Consider the following 13,613-nt stretch of genomic DNA (forward strand, 5'->3'; position numbering starts at 1 on the left):
TGTAGAAGATGGGGTGTTTTCAAGTTACGAGAACATTTAAGCAACAACCGCTTTCTTGTGCTTTGAATCATAGAGCATTCTGAACAAACCTAATAATATAGACTCGTCTGAAACCAGCCCGCACAGTTCACTTCACAACTCACACCGTTTCTTGCTGTGCTAATCTATGCTAGTATATATTCTGTTTTACATCATGTTATGTGTGTTAATATGTGCTTCTTATACATTTTTTCTCTTCTATACTAATTTTCCAACCAAATGAGGTGTGTTATAACTTATCTAATCTAAATACTGCCGTGTAAATCCTACATCTTTTTTACATCCTTCCCATGCCTTGACTTTTTATGCTTTTGATATGATTCAGTAAAAGAAACACAGGTCAGAGTCTTCATCCTCTTCAATCAATACTTTGGGTGCAACCATTTAGGCCATTCCAAGGGTGCAAGCATACCACCAGAGGACTGACCATTGACACCACCAGCACTAGACGTCAAATTCCCAAAAATTGATACTTTATAATAGACTTTATATCCTTTGGATCTCGTGACTTTATATTCAGAGCAAGAAGATCAATATTCGTAGAGAAGTATGGCCTGAGACTACCAGTGATGAGACCATTTCCAGTAAGCAGGGTGCTGGCAAGCGCTGCCCGCGCAGCATTAATGGTTTTGAAATCACTTTCGACCATGTAGCTGCCATGGACGAAGGCTTCGGGAAGGGCATTTTTATTTGTGCTGTCAATGTTTAGGCCAAATTCATGGGTAATTCCAGTCAATTTGGTGCCTTCGTCAGTCATTTGGAAGGTAATATATTCGGGTTGTGAGGAGATGGTTACCAGGCGCAGATGCCATGGCAATCAGCGACGAATATGTGCGGTAAGGGTACGACACCCATCAAGGTGAAGAAGGTTCTATAGAGAGCGATATCTAGAGTTGCGGACATAATAACGAGTCGGATGTGATGATCGGGACCTTTTCGTAGCATGTATCGTTTGATGAGAAGTGAGAGCAAGTCCATATCAATGCTCCTTTCGTGAGATTCGTCGAGGATTATATGTGAGACCGAGTCCAATACGTCTTCATTGTGGGACAACCATTCAATGAGATAACCGGTGGTAGAGTAAACTAGGTTAATTTAGAGAAAGATTGGTTCAATAAAACAAGAATTCGTCAAGGCAAAAAGAGAGCCAGGACCAAAATGCATTCCAGCACATGCATCAAATGCAGCATATACATACCGTCATCACTATGCTCATCCCTCTTATCATTCATGACTCTATACCCAGCCACTGGACCATTTTCACTATACACATCGTTGACATGTTTGCAAACAGAGATTGCAGCTATTCGACGTGGCTGAGATACTAGGCTTGCCGACAACGCCTTGCATCTTCAGCAAGAGCTTGTGGGATGACTGTAGACTTTCCAGACCCTGTTATTATTGTGTTGTAAGTGAGAAAACGTCAAAGTCATGTCCTCCCCAAAGGCATATGGATGCAATACATACCGGTTTCGCCAACCAAAATTGTAACTTGGTTGTTTCGTACACGTTCTTTGATTTTCGGCACGAATGGAGTAATAGGTAAGGCGCTTTGGCCATCAGTTTTTCCAATCGTGTTCATCATGTTCAAATCGGGCAAGATGATGACATGGCAGTGTTTCTTGATACAGCTAGTATAGAGGGAGGAAGACAAGATTCAGTATGATTGAACAGTACATTTGAAGTATGTATGCTCTTGAATGCTGCTTTAGTAGTAGTCTAACTTCGATTGACAACCGCAGGGTCACTGGGTTTTTTTTTGGGACTCCTGCGCAACTTCAGACTTGTCGAAAACAAAGACTACGAGGCCAAAGGAAGAAGCGATGGTACTTACACTGGGTCTGTGCTGATGCGAGACCTTCTCCTTGCAGTGAGTTTGTATCCTCTTGACCTATTTTGAGTGACTTCTTTGATTTAATGGAATTGAAGCGACGAAAAAACCACGCATTAATAAGAAATAGCGACTAGGTAGAGTAGTCAGTGTAGGATACATACATTTCGGATCCGATCTCCAAGTTTTATAATTCTTGCAATCTTAGAATACACGGTTTGAGCGTAACAAAGCAATCCCGCAAGCTTTTATCGTTTTTCGAGTCGTTGGCGAGCGAATCGACGTGTTACGAGCCTACCAAACACTATATACGACCGATATGCACGGTATAGAGCACTTTTCTTCCTACACAATCTACACTGCACTCTCGTCCTTAACACACCAAACTCCAAAATCCAAACAATGGCAGACGAGAGCAAAGACAAGGGCAAGCAGCCAGCTAGTCTAGCTCCCACCACCAGCACCAGTGCAATGGACGAAGATCAAGCCGAAGAAGAACAAGAATGGGATCAGCAACAAGATGCAGATGGTCAAGCTGAGGACGACGAAGAAGAAGAGGAAGATGCAATGCAAGTAGACAGACAAGCTCAAAATACGGAACAGGTCTTGAAAAAGGATAAATCTCTTGCTGAATTACTCGTCATGATGGATGATTATGCTCCCATCGTATGTCTGACTGAGTTGACATTTAACGACAATTCGACATTGTAACAACTAGCACTGTATTCGATAGGTGCCAGATGCAGTCACAGATTACTACTTGGCTAGAGCTGGATTTGAATCTGAAGATGTTCGATTGTACGTGCTTTCTACCAGTAGTTGCAATTCAAGAAACAAAAGATCGGAAGCTCAATACTTTTCAACCACCTTCCACTTAAAACCTAATACAGGAAACGATTATTGGCACTCGCATCTCAAAAATTCATTGCTGATATCGCCACTGATGCATTACAATGGAGCAAAATCAGGCAACAACAACAAACTACATCAAAGGCAAAAACCAATCCAAAGGTAACTTAGCTGTTGCGTCTGCAAATGTTTGGCTCATGCCAAAAGCCCCGATATTCGGTGCTAGTCTCACACTCTTTATACCTACCAGGACAAGAAAGCAGTCTTGACTATGGAAGATCTGACAAACGCACTCGCAGATCACGGTGTAAACCTCCGAAAACCTGAATACTTTGCAAGTTAGATTTCCGTATCTTTGATAACAATTGTACATAGTATAGTTACACGGCGTTTTTGCATATATAAAAAGGAGAGACTGTTTGTGAAAAGACACTTTGAATGTTTACAGTGTACACCACCACTCATGGCTCATTATCTATAAAGGGTTTATTGCCCGTTGCCCCAAGAACCAGCGACGAGCGTCATTGACATCCTGCTGAGAAGTACCAGCCGTTACAGAAAACACTACGGAATCATGTAAGAATCCATCCAGTTTATCAAAAGTCACTTTAAGATCTAACTCGAGATTGAGTGAGAAAAGAGAAGACGCGCGTCACGTGGAGTCAAAGCTGTTTTTCATCATAACAGAAATCAACCACTCACTCTCATAAGCAGCCCAATCAAAAGCCCCTTGCATCGCATCCTTCACATGAGGCACTTGCCTCAACCACTTGATATACTCCCACACAATCAACGGCTCAGCACTACATCTCCCTCTAAACACAGCAACAATGTCCACCAGAACCGATCCTAGCGAGTCTCCACTCAACAGTCGCGGCAAATTAGCTGGTGGGATTGAAAAGAGCCATGAACCTAGCCGCGGACGATCATATCGTAGTGTGGACCATATGGATTTGAATTCGTAGTCGGTTTGTGGTGGTGCATACTAACGAGCATTGGCAGAATCAGATATTTTTTGCATGTTGTACGAGGTTGACAGCAACTTGAAGGCAATATAAGGCAATTAGATTACCTGACACGGCAATAGATCAAAACTCCAACTTTGACGCATCTCTTTCTCATCGTGTACAGCATTCAGATCTTCTACTTGCACTCCAGAGTCATATCGGAGAGGCTCTACTTTCGTAGCTGAAGACACGAAATCACCCCATTCATCTTCATCGTCCTTCTTGGATACAACAAACTTGGGATTCTGTACAGGCGCCGTGTCGAGATCCTTCATGGCTGATACACGGGGTGCGATGATATTCATGGTGGGAATGCGAAGAGGAACAGTCGTCTTACTAGCAATCTGCTCCTCTTCTTCCTCCTTGACTTTGGGCATAGGAACAAACTTTGGGTTTGGTATCGGTGCGTGCGGTGCATATTTTGGATTTGGTACTGGCGCGTATTTCTTGGTGTCGGTTGCCGGTGTAGTAGCAGTTGCTACTGACGGTGGTGCTCGCAAAGAACTTAATGCAACTGCACCAGGTGTTATGATTTCCTAGGTTGACATACAAGTTGGTGAACAAAAAGAAATGCACAAATCGTTATGCAATGTTACCTCAACCACTTCAACAGCCTCAGTCGTTTCCACAACAATGTCGGCGTTCTCCTCCTCGTCGTCATCATTTACTTCTACAATCATCATTCGTCTCTTGCCAGTGGTTTCACCAGGCAACTTGCGAGCATTGTCTCCCTCAACGTCATGATACTTCCGCGCAGCTTCATCTCGTCCTTTAATAGCATCCTTGTTTTCCGGATCCAGTAACAAAGCAGACTGGAAATCTAGATATGAATCATGGTATTTCCCTCGTTTCATTCGTGCATTGCCACGACGTATGTAGGATTTCAGTGTAAATTCTGGAGATTTTAATGCGAGAGCAGCTAAAAAAGGGCAGTGTGATTAAATTCAAATTCGGGATTTCTCGATGGATTTACTTTGCTTGTACCTGTAGCGTCATTTTCAGCACTCTCGTAGTCTTTCTTCTTAAAGTATGCCAATGACCGGTTGGTATACACATTGGCTTTCGGTAGTATGGAAAGACTTCTCGTATAGTAAATAATCTGGAACAAAGAGGGTTAATTACGCAGTGTGATGTGATCTTGTGCAAAAAATAGCATGTATGTAGCTACTTGGTGTACCACTCACCGATTCATCAACATCACCACACTTGAGACACTCATTTCCTTTGATCTTCTCCTGTTCAGCATAGTACTCCACTTCCTGAGCAGTCAAGTTTGCCGGTACGGTTACATTAGTCGACAGATTCTCGATCACCGAGCTAGATGTGATTTGGGCAGGTGCTGACTTCTTTATCGTTCCTCTTGCTGTCGATGTTTCTGTACCGGCTGATGCGGTTGCATTATCTTCATTATCGTCATCGATTTTCTGCACTTGACCTTCAACATCGTACGAGTCCCATGCACGGTAGTCGGATGACTTGATTCGAGATTCTGTTGTCACTGTGGATGTTTTGGGATTGGTATTAGAAACAGTACTACCACTCGTCTTGTCCTTTATAGTGTTGTGTGTGGCAATGACTGCCGAATTCCTGACAGGAGCGACTGTTGGTTTTGAAGGCAAGAACGAATTCGATTTCAAGTCAAGCGCGCGTAGTTCGATTGCCCATATCTATAAGAATGATAGCTCAGCAAGGATCTGTTCTGGATGTGGGTGTAACTAATTTTCATTCTGTTACGTCAAGTTCATTGCTCGGTATGATTGACGTTGCAGATACGGCAGGTATCAGTCTAGGATAATAATACAGGATCAGATTGTAATTGTAATGAACGTCCGTTTTGTACTCCGGCTTACCTTGAAACTCTCTTTGGATTCAACAATCGCACACGGTTTAACAGCACGGTTTCCATTTCTTCCCAAATTCCTTCCTTTCCAGATCTGAACAGTACAAATAAGAAGGCGAAGGTATCAAGGACATGAGAGTTCTCCGTAAAGCATCGAAAAGATTGTGGCTTACTTACTTCAGAACCGCATACAATTCCATAAGTTCATTGACATCGTTGCATTTTTCAATGTACTGGTAATCCAAGTGTTCCACATCATAGAAATCAGGCACTGCCAGCTGCTGATGAGCAGAATTTGAGTCCCTGGCCGGCAGTAAGTCCATCAACCCATTCATGTCGTCCATTTTCTGAATTTAAAGTCACGGTGAAGGAAGACACGAGTTTTTGTTGAACAAGAATAAATGAATAAACCAAGGCTCTACGGTGGAGACGCGTAAAATCACGTAAATATGGCATTGTCTTGGCAGGAATATGCTTCAAAATTACGTTTATGTGGTTAGTGAAAGGCGTCTAAATTCGCGAAGTCTTGCAGTGCCCAAAGGAATAGATCAGTGCAGGAGTAGTTCGCTAGATCCTTGCGGCTTGCAATTTCGAAGCGTCTGTTTGGGTAAGATCCTTGTTCAGACTTCTTTACAGCATGGTTTTGAAACAGTGACGAACTTCAGAAACTCAAACGTTTTGACTTCTTCTTTTGCATGATAGGATTATGTGTAATTAAATGGCAGCGATGGATGTCGACTACAACGAAGATGAAGGAGATGTCATACTTGCTCAAATCGCACAAGAACAAGAGCTGGAATGGCAAGCACGTCAACATCAGCAGCTTGACGACGATCAACAAGAGGACGACTATTATAACAGTCAAAGTGATCAAGATCACGACGACTTCCAAAGCCAACCAAATCATGAAGAAGAAGACGATGATGACGATCTTGATATGCAAGATCAAAAGAAACTATTGTTGATGTCACCTTCAAAACTCAATGATGAAACTGTAAATGCTAGTGGTATGAATAGGTATGATACTTACAATCAAAGCTAGTCAAACAAGTACTCACGTCAGTACCATACAAGGTATGGCGAAAAGGCTGGAATGGAAAACATTGACAAGGCCAAGATTGTGAGTAGTGTCAATTGGCTGCATTCTCGTCTGATTTGACGCGTTATGAAACACCTGCTCACAGTTCTTTACATGACAACGCTAGAATAAGATTATGGAAGAAGCTTCAAAGGTATCTCAAGTAACTGTCAATCTTGCACTTGATCCAACCGATTCGCACAAGTTGCAGTCAACTCATTAAGGAAGTACAGCTGATTTTTCTCTCGTATTTAACATAAGGGATCAAAATTCAACAATCGACAAGTCAAGAAGGACGAAGAATTATCTCTCAAAGTTCAAAACATTGTCGCTAAAGCCAAACACATTGAATCATTGGATCTGACAGTTGAAACGGCCGTATTAGCTGATCGAGTCAAGGATCTCGAGCTTATTCGAGACTTGTCGCAGACCTTTTGTCATGTCGACATGGACGCTTTCTATGCTAGTGTCGAGGAACTTGATCAACCTGAGCTCAAGGATAAGCCTATGGCAGTCGGTGGTCTTAGTATGATTACCACGGCAAACTACCTCGCAAGAAAGTTTGGCGTACGATCAGCTATGCCTGGTTACATAGGTAAGCATCTCAGGCTTGAAGTCATTAACTTGACACGTTTTGATGATTGCCTAACATTTTGATCTTTTTTGTTCAGCTAAGAAGTTATGTCCTGAGCTCGTCTTTGTACCACCCGATTTTGAGAAGTATACGAAAGCTGCTCGCACGATTCGGAAAGTAATTGCTGTGAGTTTGTTAATTGAATTGTGCTCAGTTTACTTTTTTCTCGTCACGTACCTATCGTTTCTTTCCTCAGAAAGTTTTCGCCGGCTGACACCATTTCATCCCTCGATACTAGCGATACGATCCGAATTTTGTATCCGGCTCGCTGGACGAAGCGTATCTCAACTTGACTGACTACATGCGCAAGCACCCGAATCAAACAGCTGAAGAAATCGTAGCTGAGATGAGACAAGGAATCTTTGATTCAACTCAACTCACTGCATCAGCTGGTATAGCAGCAAACACTATGATTGCTAAAATTGGTGAGATCATTGCACATGACTTCTATTTTTTTCGCCATTTTCCGACATGTCTACCTTGTTCTTAGCTACCGATTTCAACAAACCCAATGGCCAGCATCTGGTTGAGAGTACACGAGAAGCCATCCTGGAGTTTCTTGAAAATCTGCCATGTCGAAAAGTCCCAGGAATAGGAAGAGTCACTGAGCATGAATTGAAGGCTTTAGATATTCATACTGTTGGGCAATTGGTACGAGTGCCTTGCTTGTGTGCATTGTTATGTTTTCACTGATATGTTCAACTCTTGCAGAGAGAGAATCTCATCAAGATATTCATGATTTGGACTCCGAAAGCGTTGCAATACCTTATAGAAGTTGCGCATGGTATAGGATCTACTCATCTCAATCCGTAGGTGACATAAACTGTATCCCAACAAGTCTTTGTTTTTGGCTCAGTCCTTTCAACTTTTATTCAAATTAGCACGTGGAATCGAAAGTCTATCAGTGTTGAAAGGACTTTCAGAGACATGTCAGATCATGACGCGATGTATCTGAAATTACAAGAATTGTCTGCCAAGTTATCTCAAGACATGTTAAAGGAGAAGTTGAAGGTGATGACACAGAACTCCAATCCTGCTGTCGACGTTGAAAGGACTCCTTTTTTGCTGATTGAGGTCGTTGGATTCTGTAGGGACAAGTTGTCACACTCCGTCTTAAATCATCCACCTTTGAATACTGGACTCGTCAAAAAGCATCGCCAAGTGCTATATACTCGGCCAAAGACATTTATGAATGTGCAAAGTGGCTCCTTGCCAAAGAATTGACGGAAGTCAAGAATCTCAAAATCAGGTTGATGGGTGTCTGTATGGCCAAATTGTCATCTCGAGTTGTAACTGGGGCTGGTATTGGCAAATTTCTGATCAAGGATGATGGGCAATCTGCTGTTAGTAATTGCAACAAATACGGGATAAATACTTCATATTCACGCTTGTTTTGTCATATACAGATTGGAAGCATCTCTCCTCAAAAGCGGCCACGTTCTGATATTAGATCTGATGATTCAGAACAATCAGCAGTTGATTCTGATGGGGAAGGAGGAGAATCTCGAAAGAAGGCGCGAGTACTTGATCCAAAAAGTGCATCGTACGGTCCTGGCTCTAGTTTTGTAAGTGATGCATAACTCGTGTCAAGTTTACCGCTTTTGCCTTGGGGTCAAGACTCATCACAGTTAAATTTGGTTTAGGCACGAACAAATAGACCTCGAGTATCATCAGAAGAACCATCTCCTTTAAACAGTGATGCGCAAGAAGGTATCGCTCAAGAATCATCTGCATCTGTGCTCATTGCAGCTTCGAAGCTAGCTATTTGCCCAGTCTGCGAGCAAAGGATTGCTGGTGTTGCTATGGATGATGAGCGAGGTAATGCTTCCAGGTCGAATTTTTGTGACGAGTATACTTACGTGCCCTTCTGTTGCTAGGTATCATTGCTCATGTTGACGTCTGCTTGAATAAAAAAGCCATTCAAGATATTGGTAAAGCAGCTAGTAATAATACTCGAGCAGCTACACCACCACCAAAATCAAAAGGAGCAAAGTCAAACAAGTCTGCGAAATTATTCAGCAACAATCACAAGAAGGGTGGTAGTAGTAAGACCTCCAGAGAACCACAATCATCAAAAGAAGCAAAGTCGACCAGCAGCGATGGCAACAAGCTTAGAAATCCATTTGAATCGGTGAGTTGTTGATGACAGCCAAAAGCGGGGGTCTCCATTACACCTCAATACTCATTCCTCAGATAAAATCTCATATTTCTACCTAGAATCCTCCCTGTACTAGCTTAACTAGCAGTAATAGTACAAGTCACATCATCACGAATCCATATCAGTGTCCCATGTGCATGAAGGACACAAATATCTCGGTGGATGATTTGGCCAGCGTTAATGCGCATTTGGACTCACATTTGTAAAAGTAAAGGAAAAGTCATATAATTTTGTACTTAGCTCAAATCTTGTTTATAAACTCAAATCCTCATTTAGCACATTACTGTATCTAGTCTGATCTTCAATTTCTAGGGTTTTTTTTGGATGATGAGCTCGAGCACATCAGCGGCTCAAAATAGTCTTTTTAAAACCGCTTAGTACACCCGCAATACGCTAGACTACCTGTGTGTCTAAAATAAATTTATGTACTTTGCGAGGTATTGCTATTGTTGTTTATACATGTTATCTCCTGCTCTATGTATCAAAAGTTGAGCAAGTTATCCGTTATGCCCGTGCCGCTATCACCCTTTTCACCACCACCACTATTACTATTACTGCTACTGATACCAACACCCTTCACATCAGACGTTCTCATTGGCGTAACTCCTCTCGGACTAGGGGTAACACTAACTCTGGAGGCTAAAGATGGCGTCACACTACCACCACGAGGCGTTGCAACTTTACTATTCCGAGCCCCTGATGCAACAATAGGACTATAACTAGCCCGTAACTGAGAATCAAATCCAGATCCAACCTTGAAGTTGGACGGTATTGATGGTTTGGCAAACCTAGGCGACGACGTCGATGACGAAGCAACAGAGGACGGTGGTCTCGCTACTCCAACACCATCAATCATACCCCTCGGTCCACGTCTCTTGCTTCTCTTGTCTGCTAGATCGTATCCAAGCTGATCACGTCTCGGCGTTGGATTCATTCTGAATCTCGGGCCGTGAGTACCATCATCAGGTTCCAGTCCCGAGTCAAGTAGTAATGGCGTTGCAGCGACTTCACCCCACGTCATGATTAGCTGTTCGTCATCTAGATCTGCTGGGTTTATTAGTGGCGTTGAGGGCACATATCCAAATCCATTGACTTGTGGAGACGCTGATCCACCCACTGACGGGAAGAGTGCTGGAGTAGCTTTTGCCATTTCACGCCATAAATTATCGGTCTTCAGACGTTCTTGCGAGTTTGTTAGGATTGATGTTGTTGATGGCGCTGGTTGTAGTCTCGTAGCATGATGAGATATAGATTTTACGTTTGTCGAGTTCCGGTCTGTCGATTTAAATGCTGGATCAATCTCTTGAAAGCCTTCTGGGAAGTACATGAGTGCATTTCGAGCCTTGAATTGCTTCCAGCTAGCAATCTGTTTTATATCTGCACTTGGTGTTGTGTCGTCTATATCAATATTGCTGCCACCGATATTACTACTCGTCGTAGCATCATTGCTGCCACCATTGGTGATCAATAGCTGAGGAGCCGATGATTCCAAGACCAGATTCGAGGTATCTTTATCATAAATCCATTTATATCGTTCTCGTTTGGCGTCGTTGCTAGATTCGACGATTTTGGAAAATGAAGCATTGTCTTCAGATGTATACCTAGTGTTGCGATGGGAAAGATTAGATTCGAAGATTTCGGAAAAATGAAGCATTGTCTTCTGATGTATACTTGTTTTGGAAGGCGTCCAGTGAGAGATTCGATGTGATTGTTTGTGTCGTTATTGGATCCGTCACAGCTGATGGCGGTAATGGACCAGCTAGAGGTTGTGCAGGTGTGAATGGAGTCTCACCACCAGGTCTTAAAGGAGTTGCTAGTAGGATATTGATGGGTTAGAAGTTGGATTGTTAGAACATGGTTTAAATAACAGAAGGACAAGCAAAGCTAGTAAAGATACAGATGCAACACAACTATAGCGTACCTCCACCTATAGAACTAGCAGTACTAGCGCCACTATTCACCTTGCCCGTCTTTATTCTGGCAATCTCGACAGCCAGATGTCTAGCTTTTGCTATGTCCCCTTCCTCTATAGCAGCCAGATATCCATTCTGGACTTTGATTTTCTTGAGATCCGGAAAGAAATCTCGTTCGATGATGTTGCTCATTTGTTCGACATAGTCGTCTTCTTCTAGTACGGTTGGTGCTGGTCGTTTCTTGTAATAACTTGATGATGAGGATGTAGTGGCGAGCTGCCTACTATTAGTATCTCGTATTGAGATGACGTTCGATGCGGGGCTGCTATTAGTCGGGTCCATGTTGACTTTCCTATGGTTGGGGGGGCTGACGCTTTTGTCGTGAAAGTTGAGAATTTTTTGGAGTAGGAATCAGTCAAGGAACGACGAGCCACTTGTTTTGCGATACTTTAAACGTGTTGTAGGCACGAAAACCACGTCCCTTTCACTTGGAATGATTGCTGATCGCCGTTGAAATCGAGTAAAGCCGTATGGGCGATGCAATTGTGAGTGACTGGTCTACTATCTGTACTCTCTCCTACCTTGCTACGAATATACAAATGCATGTCAATAGATTTTTTGAGCTCTTTAGCGTTTATACCTCAAAGTTGTAATTGAATCTGCTCTCAAAACTCTCAGATTTCCTTTCAATGTTGAATGTACACCTAAGCACTGAGGCAGACCCATTGAAGAACTGCATCTATCGATTTTAATATGCGCAAAACTTCAATCTCCTCCTTACATTGCGGATAATCCAATTCTTTGGAGTCGAAACTCTGGTTTGCGTAGGGTTGAAACCTCCTCAACCCAACTTGCAAGACTAACTAGTCCAAAGCTCTTCAAAAATGTTTGCATGCTGCTAATTTATTGTGGTATACATAACTGCTTGCTTTTTATTTTGTGGTGCTATCTACAATTACTTGCTCACTCGTACAGTCAGGAGGATGAAGTTGGTGACAAGTGACAAGACCCTCCCATGCACCCAGGCGTGCCATGAGTTCATCATAGGCAAGTTTGAGAGAGGAGTCAAGTGGGTATTGAGGACGCCAAAAGGCAGGTTTGTTGTATAGGTTGACGAGATTGATTGTTACAGGACGATCATCTCTTTTCGTAGGTCCTTTGCAAGTTGATAAATACAGGTTTAGCTTTGACCAAAAACAACTGGCAAATCCCAACGTTCGACATGCATCCTTCTTTGTATATATTAAATTAGGTTTGTTGTTACAGAGAGGATTATTAAAAAAGTATGAAAAAATAATAAGATTTGATACTTCGGCGATTTGCTTGTTTTCAGATTTGGTCTATGGATTACCACGATCAGTTCGTAACTGACTTGCCAACTCATTAGCAGTATTCCACAGCGCCACATAACGTTCATTGTCTCCATTAAGTGGTCTAAAGCGTTCCAAATGTCGCAGTCGATTAGAGTCTCCTTGTTGTTCTGCTTGCAACAAGACTTGTTGCTGAGACGATAAATGAGGACCAGATATAGATGCTCGTAGACTTCGTGGACTCAATGGCTGTTGCTGCGGTTGTCCATTACTACCAATACTAGGATTACTGTTCGTACTATTCGTATGGTGATGATGACCTCGTTTCGAGGATATCCCTACGTCACCGTCCAGCGATGGTTTGGAAGTCAGTTGGCGAGCCATAGAATACGAGAAGGAATCACCACGGGCTGGCAATGCACCAGGTGGTAAATCCAGTGATGGGTTGCTAGGGACATTATTACTATGATTATTAGTGTTGCTTAGGTTCAGCGGTACAGTTCCACGTTCAGCTGCTCTAGCAGCAGCATCCCGTTTAGGTGTTACAGGGGGCATTACTAGAATGCCTTGTGGTTTTGTATTTGCCGTACTACTTGTTTCAGGTAGGGAAGCTCTATTGGCTTCATCACGTCCTCGACTACGACTTCGATCATGGATACTATTAGTTGCATTATTACTATTATTAGGCGGTGATCCTGATCTACGTCTACGTTGTCCTAACTGTAGAGTCGGTGGTGATCCATGTGTCTGCCCTACTGGACTTGTTGGGCCGGAAGAAGAGCCAATCGGCAGGTTCTGTGTTGATACTGCCATAGGTCGTCGAGACGATCCTTCTCCAGTATTACTTCTCACTCTTTGTGGTTCAGATCTCATGGGCATTGCTTCTCCGGTATTGCTTCTCACTCTTTGTGGTTCAGATCTCATCGCTGCTGAATTACCCAAGACTTCATCAGC

At 42.8% G+C, this 13,613-nt stretch overlaps 5 protein-coding genes across 5 annotated transcripts; 2 read left to right on the plus strand and 3 right to left on the minus strand.

Moving 5' to 3' along the window:
* Positions 1-401: 401 nt before the first annotated feature.
* SmJEL517_g03127 (uncharacterized protein) lies at positions 402-1,621 on the minus strand (the record flags this gene model as incomplete). Its single annotated transcript, XM_031169055.1, has 6 exons — positions 402-483; positions 513-734; positions 836-1,124; positions 1,238-1,302; positions 1,365-1,431; positions 1,507-1,621. 6 exons carry the CDS (start codon positions 1,619-1,621, stop codon positions 402-404), a joined length of 840 nt encoding a protein of 279 aa, XP_031025011.1.
* A 651-nt stretch (positions 1,622-2,272) lies between these two features.
* Positions 2,273-3,062, plus strand: SmJEL517_g03128 (uncharacterized protein; the record flags this gene model as incomplete). The annotated part of the gene is made up of 4 exons (XM_031169056.1): positions 2,273-2,536; positions 2,604-2,668; positions 2,761-2,881; positions 2,970-3,062. The coding sequence occupies 4 exons, from the start codon at positions 2,273-2,275 to the stop codon at positions 3,060-3,062; spliced, it is 543 nt and encodes a 180-aa protein (XP_031025014.1).
* A 132-nt stretch (positions 3,063-3,194) lies between these two features.
* Positions 3,195-5,910, minus strand: SmJEL517_g03129 (uncharacterized protein; the record flags this gene model as incomplete). Its single annotated transcript, XM_031169057.1, has 9 exons — positions 3,195-3,334; positions 3,422-3,704; positions 3,792-4,262; positions 4,323-4,645; positions 4,711-4,825; positions 4,911-5,393; positions 5,461-5,512; positions 5,577-5,660; positions 5,744-5,910. 9 exons carry the CDS (start codon positions 5,908-5,910, stop codon positions 3,195-3,197), a joined length of 2,118 nt encoding a protein of 705 aa, XP_031025013.1.
* Positions 5,911-6,293: 383 nt separating this feature from the next.
* Positions 6,294-9,642, plus strand: SmJEL517_g03130 (DNA-directed DNA polymerase; the record flags this gene model as incomplete). Its single annotated transcript, XM_031169058.1, has 14 exons — positions 6,294-6,583; positions 6,641-6,686; positions 6,772-6,798; positions 6,906-7,239; positions 7,316-7,404; positions 7,517-7,703; positions 7,769-7,929; positions 7,990-8,087; positions 8,160-8,289; positions 8,370-8,621; positions 8,685-8,843; positions 8,922-9,096; positions 9,156-9,409; positions 9,496-9,642. The coding sequence occupies 14 exons, from the start codon at positions 6,294-6,296 to the stop codon at positions 9,640-9,642; spliced, it is 2,349 nt and encodes a 782-aa protein (XP_031024953.1).
* A 275-nt stretch (positions 9,643-9,917) lies between these two features.
* Positions 9,918-11,691, minus strand: SmJEL517_g03131 (uncharacterized protein; the record flags this gene model as incomplete). Its single annotated transcript, XM_031169059.1, has 3 exons — positions 9,918-11,037; positions 11,108-11,249; positions 11,358-11,691. The coding sequence occupies 3 exons, from the start codon at positions 11,689-11,691 to the stop codon at positions 9,918-9,920; spliced, it is 1,596 nt and encodes a 531-aa protein (XP_031024954.1).
* Between the last annotated feature and the right edge of the window lie 1,922 nt (positions 11,692-13,613).

The sequence above is a fragment of the Synchytrium microbalum genome (assembly GCF_006535985.1).
Source record: "Synchytrium microbalum strain JEL517 chromosome Unknown SmJEL517_scf0015, whole genome shotgun sequence".
Taxonomy (NCBI): Eukaryota; Fungi; Chytridiomycota; class Chytridiomycetes; order Synchytriales; family Synchytriaceae; genus Synchytrium; species Synchytrium microbalum.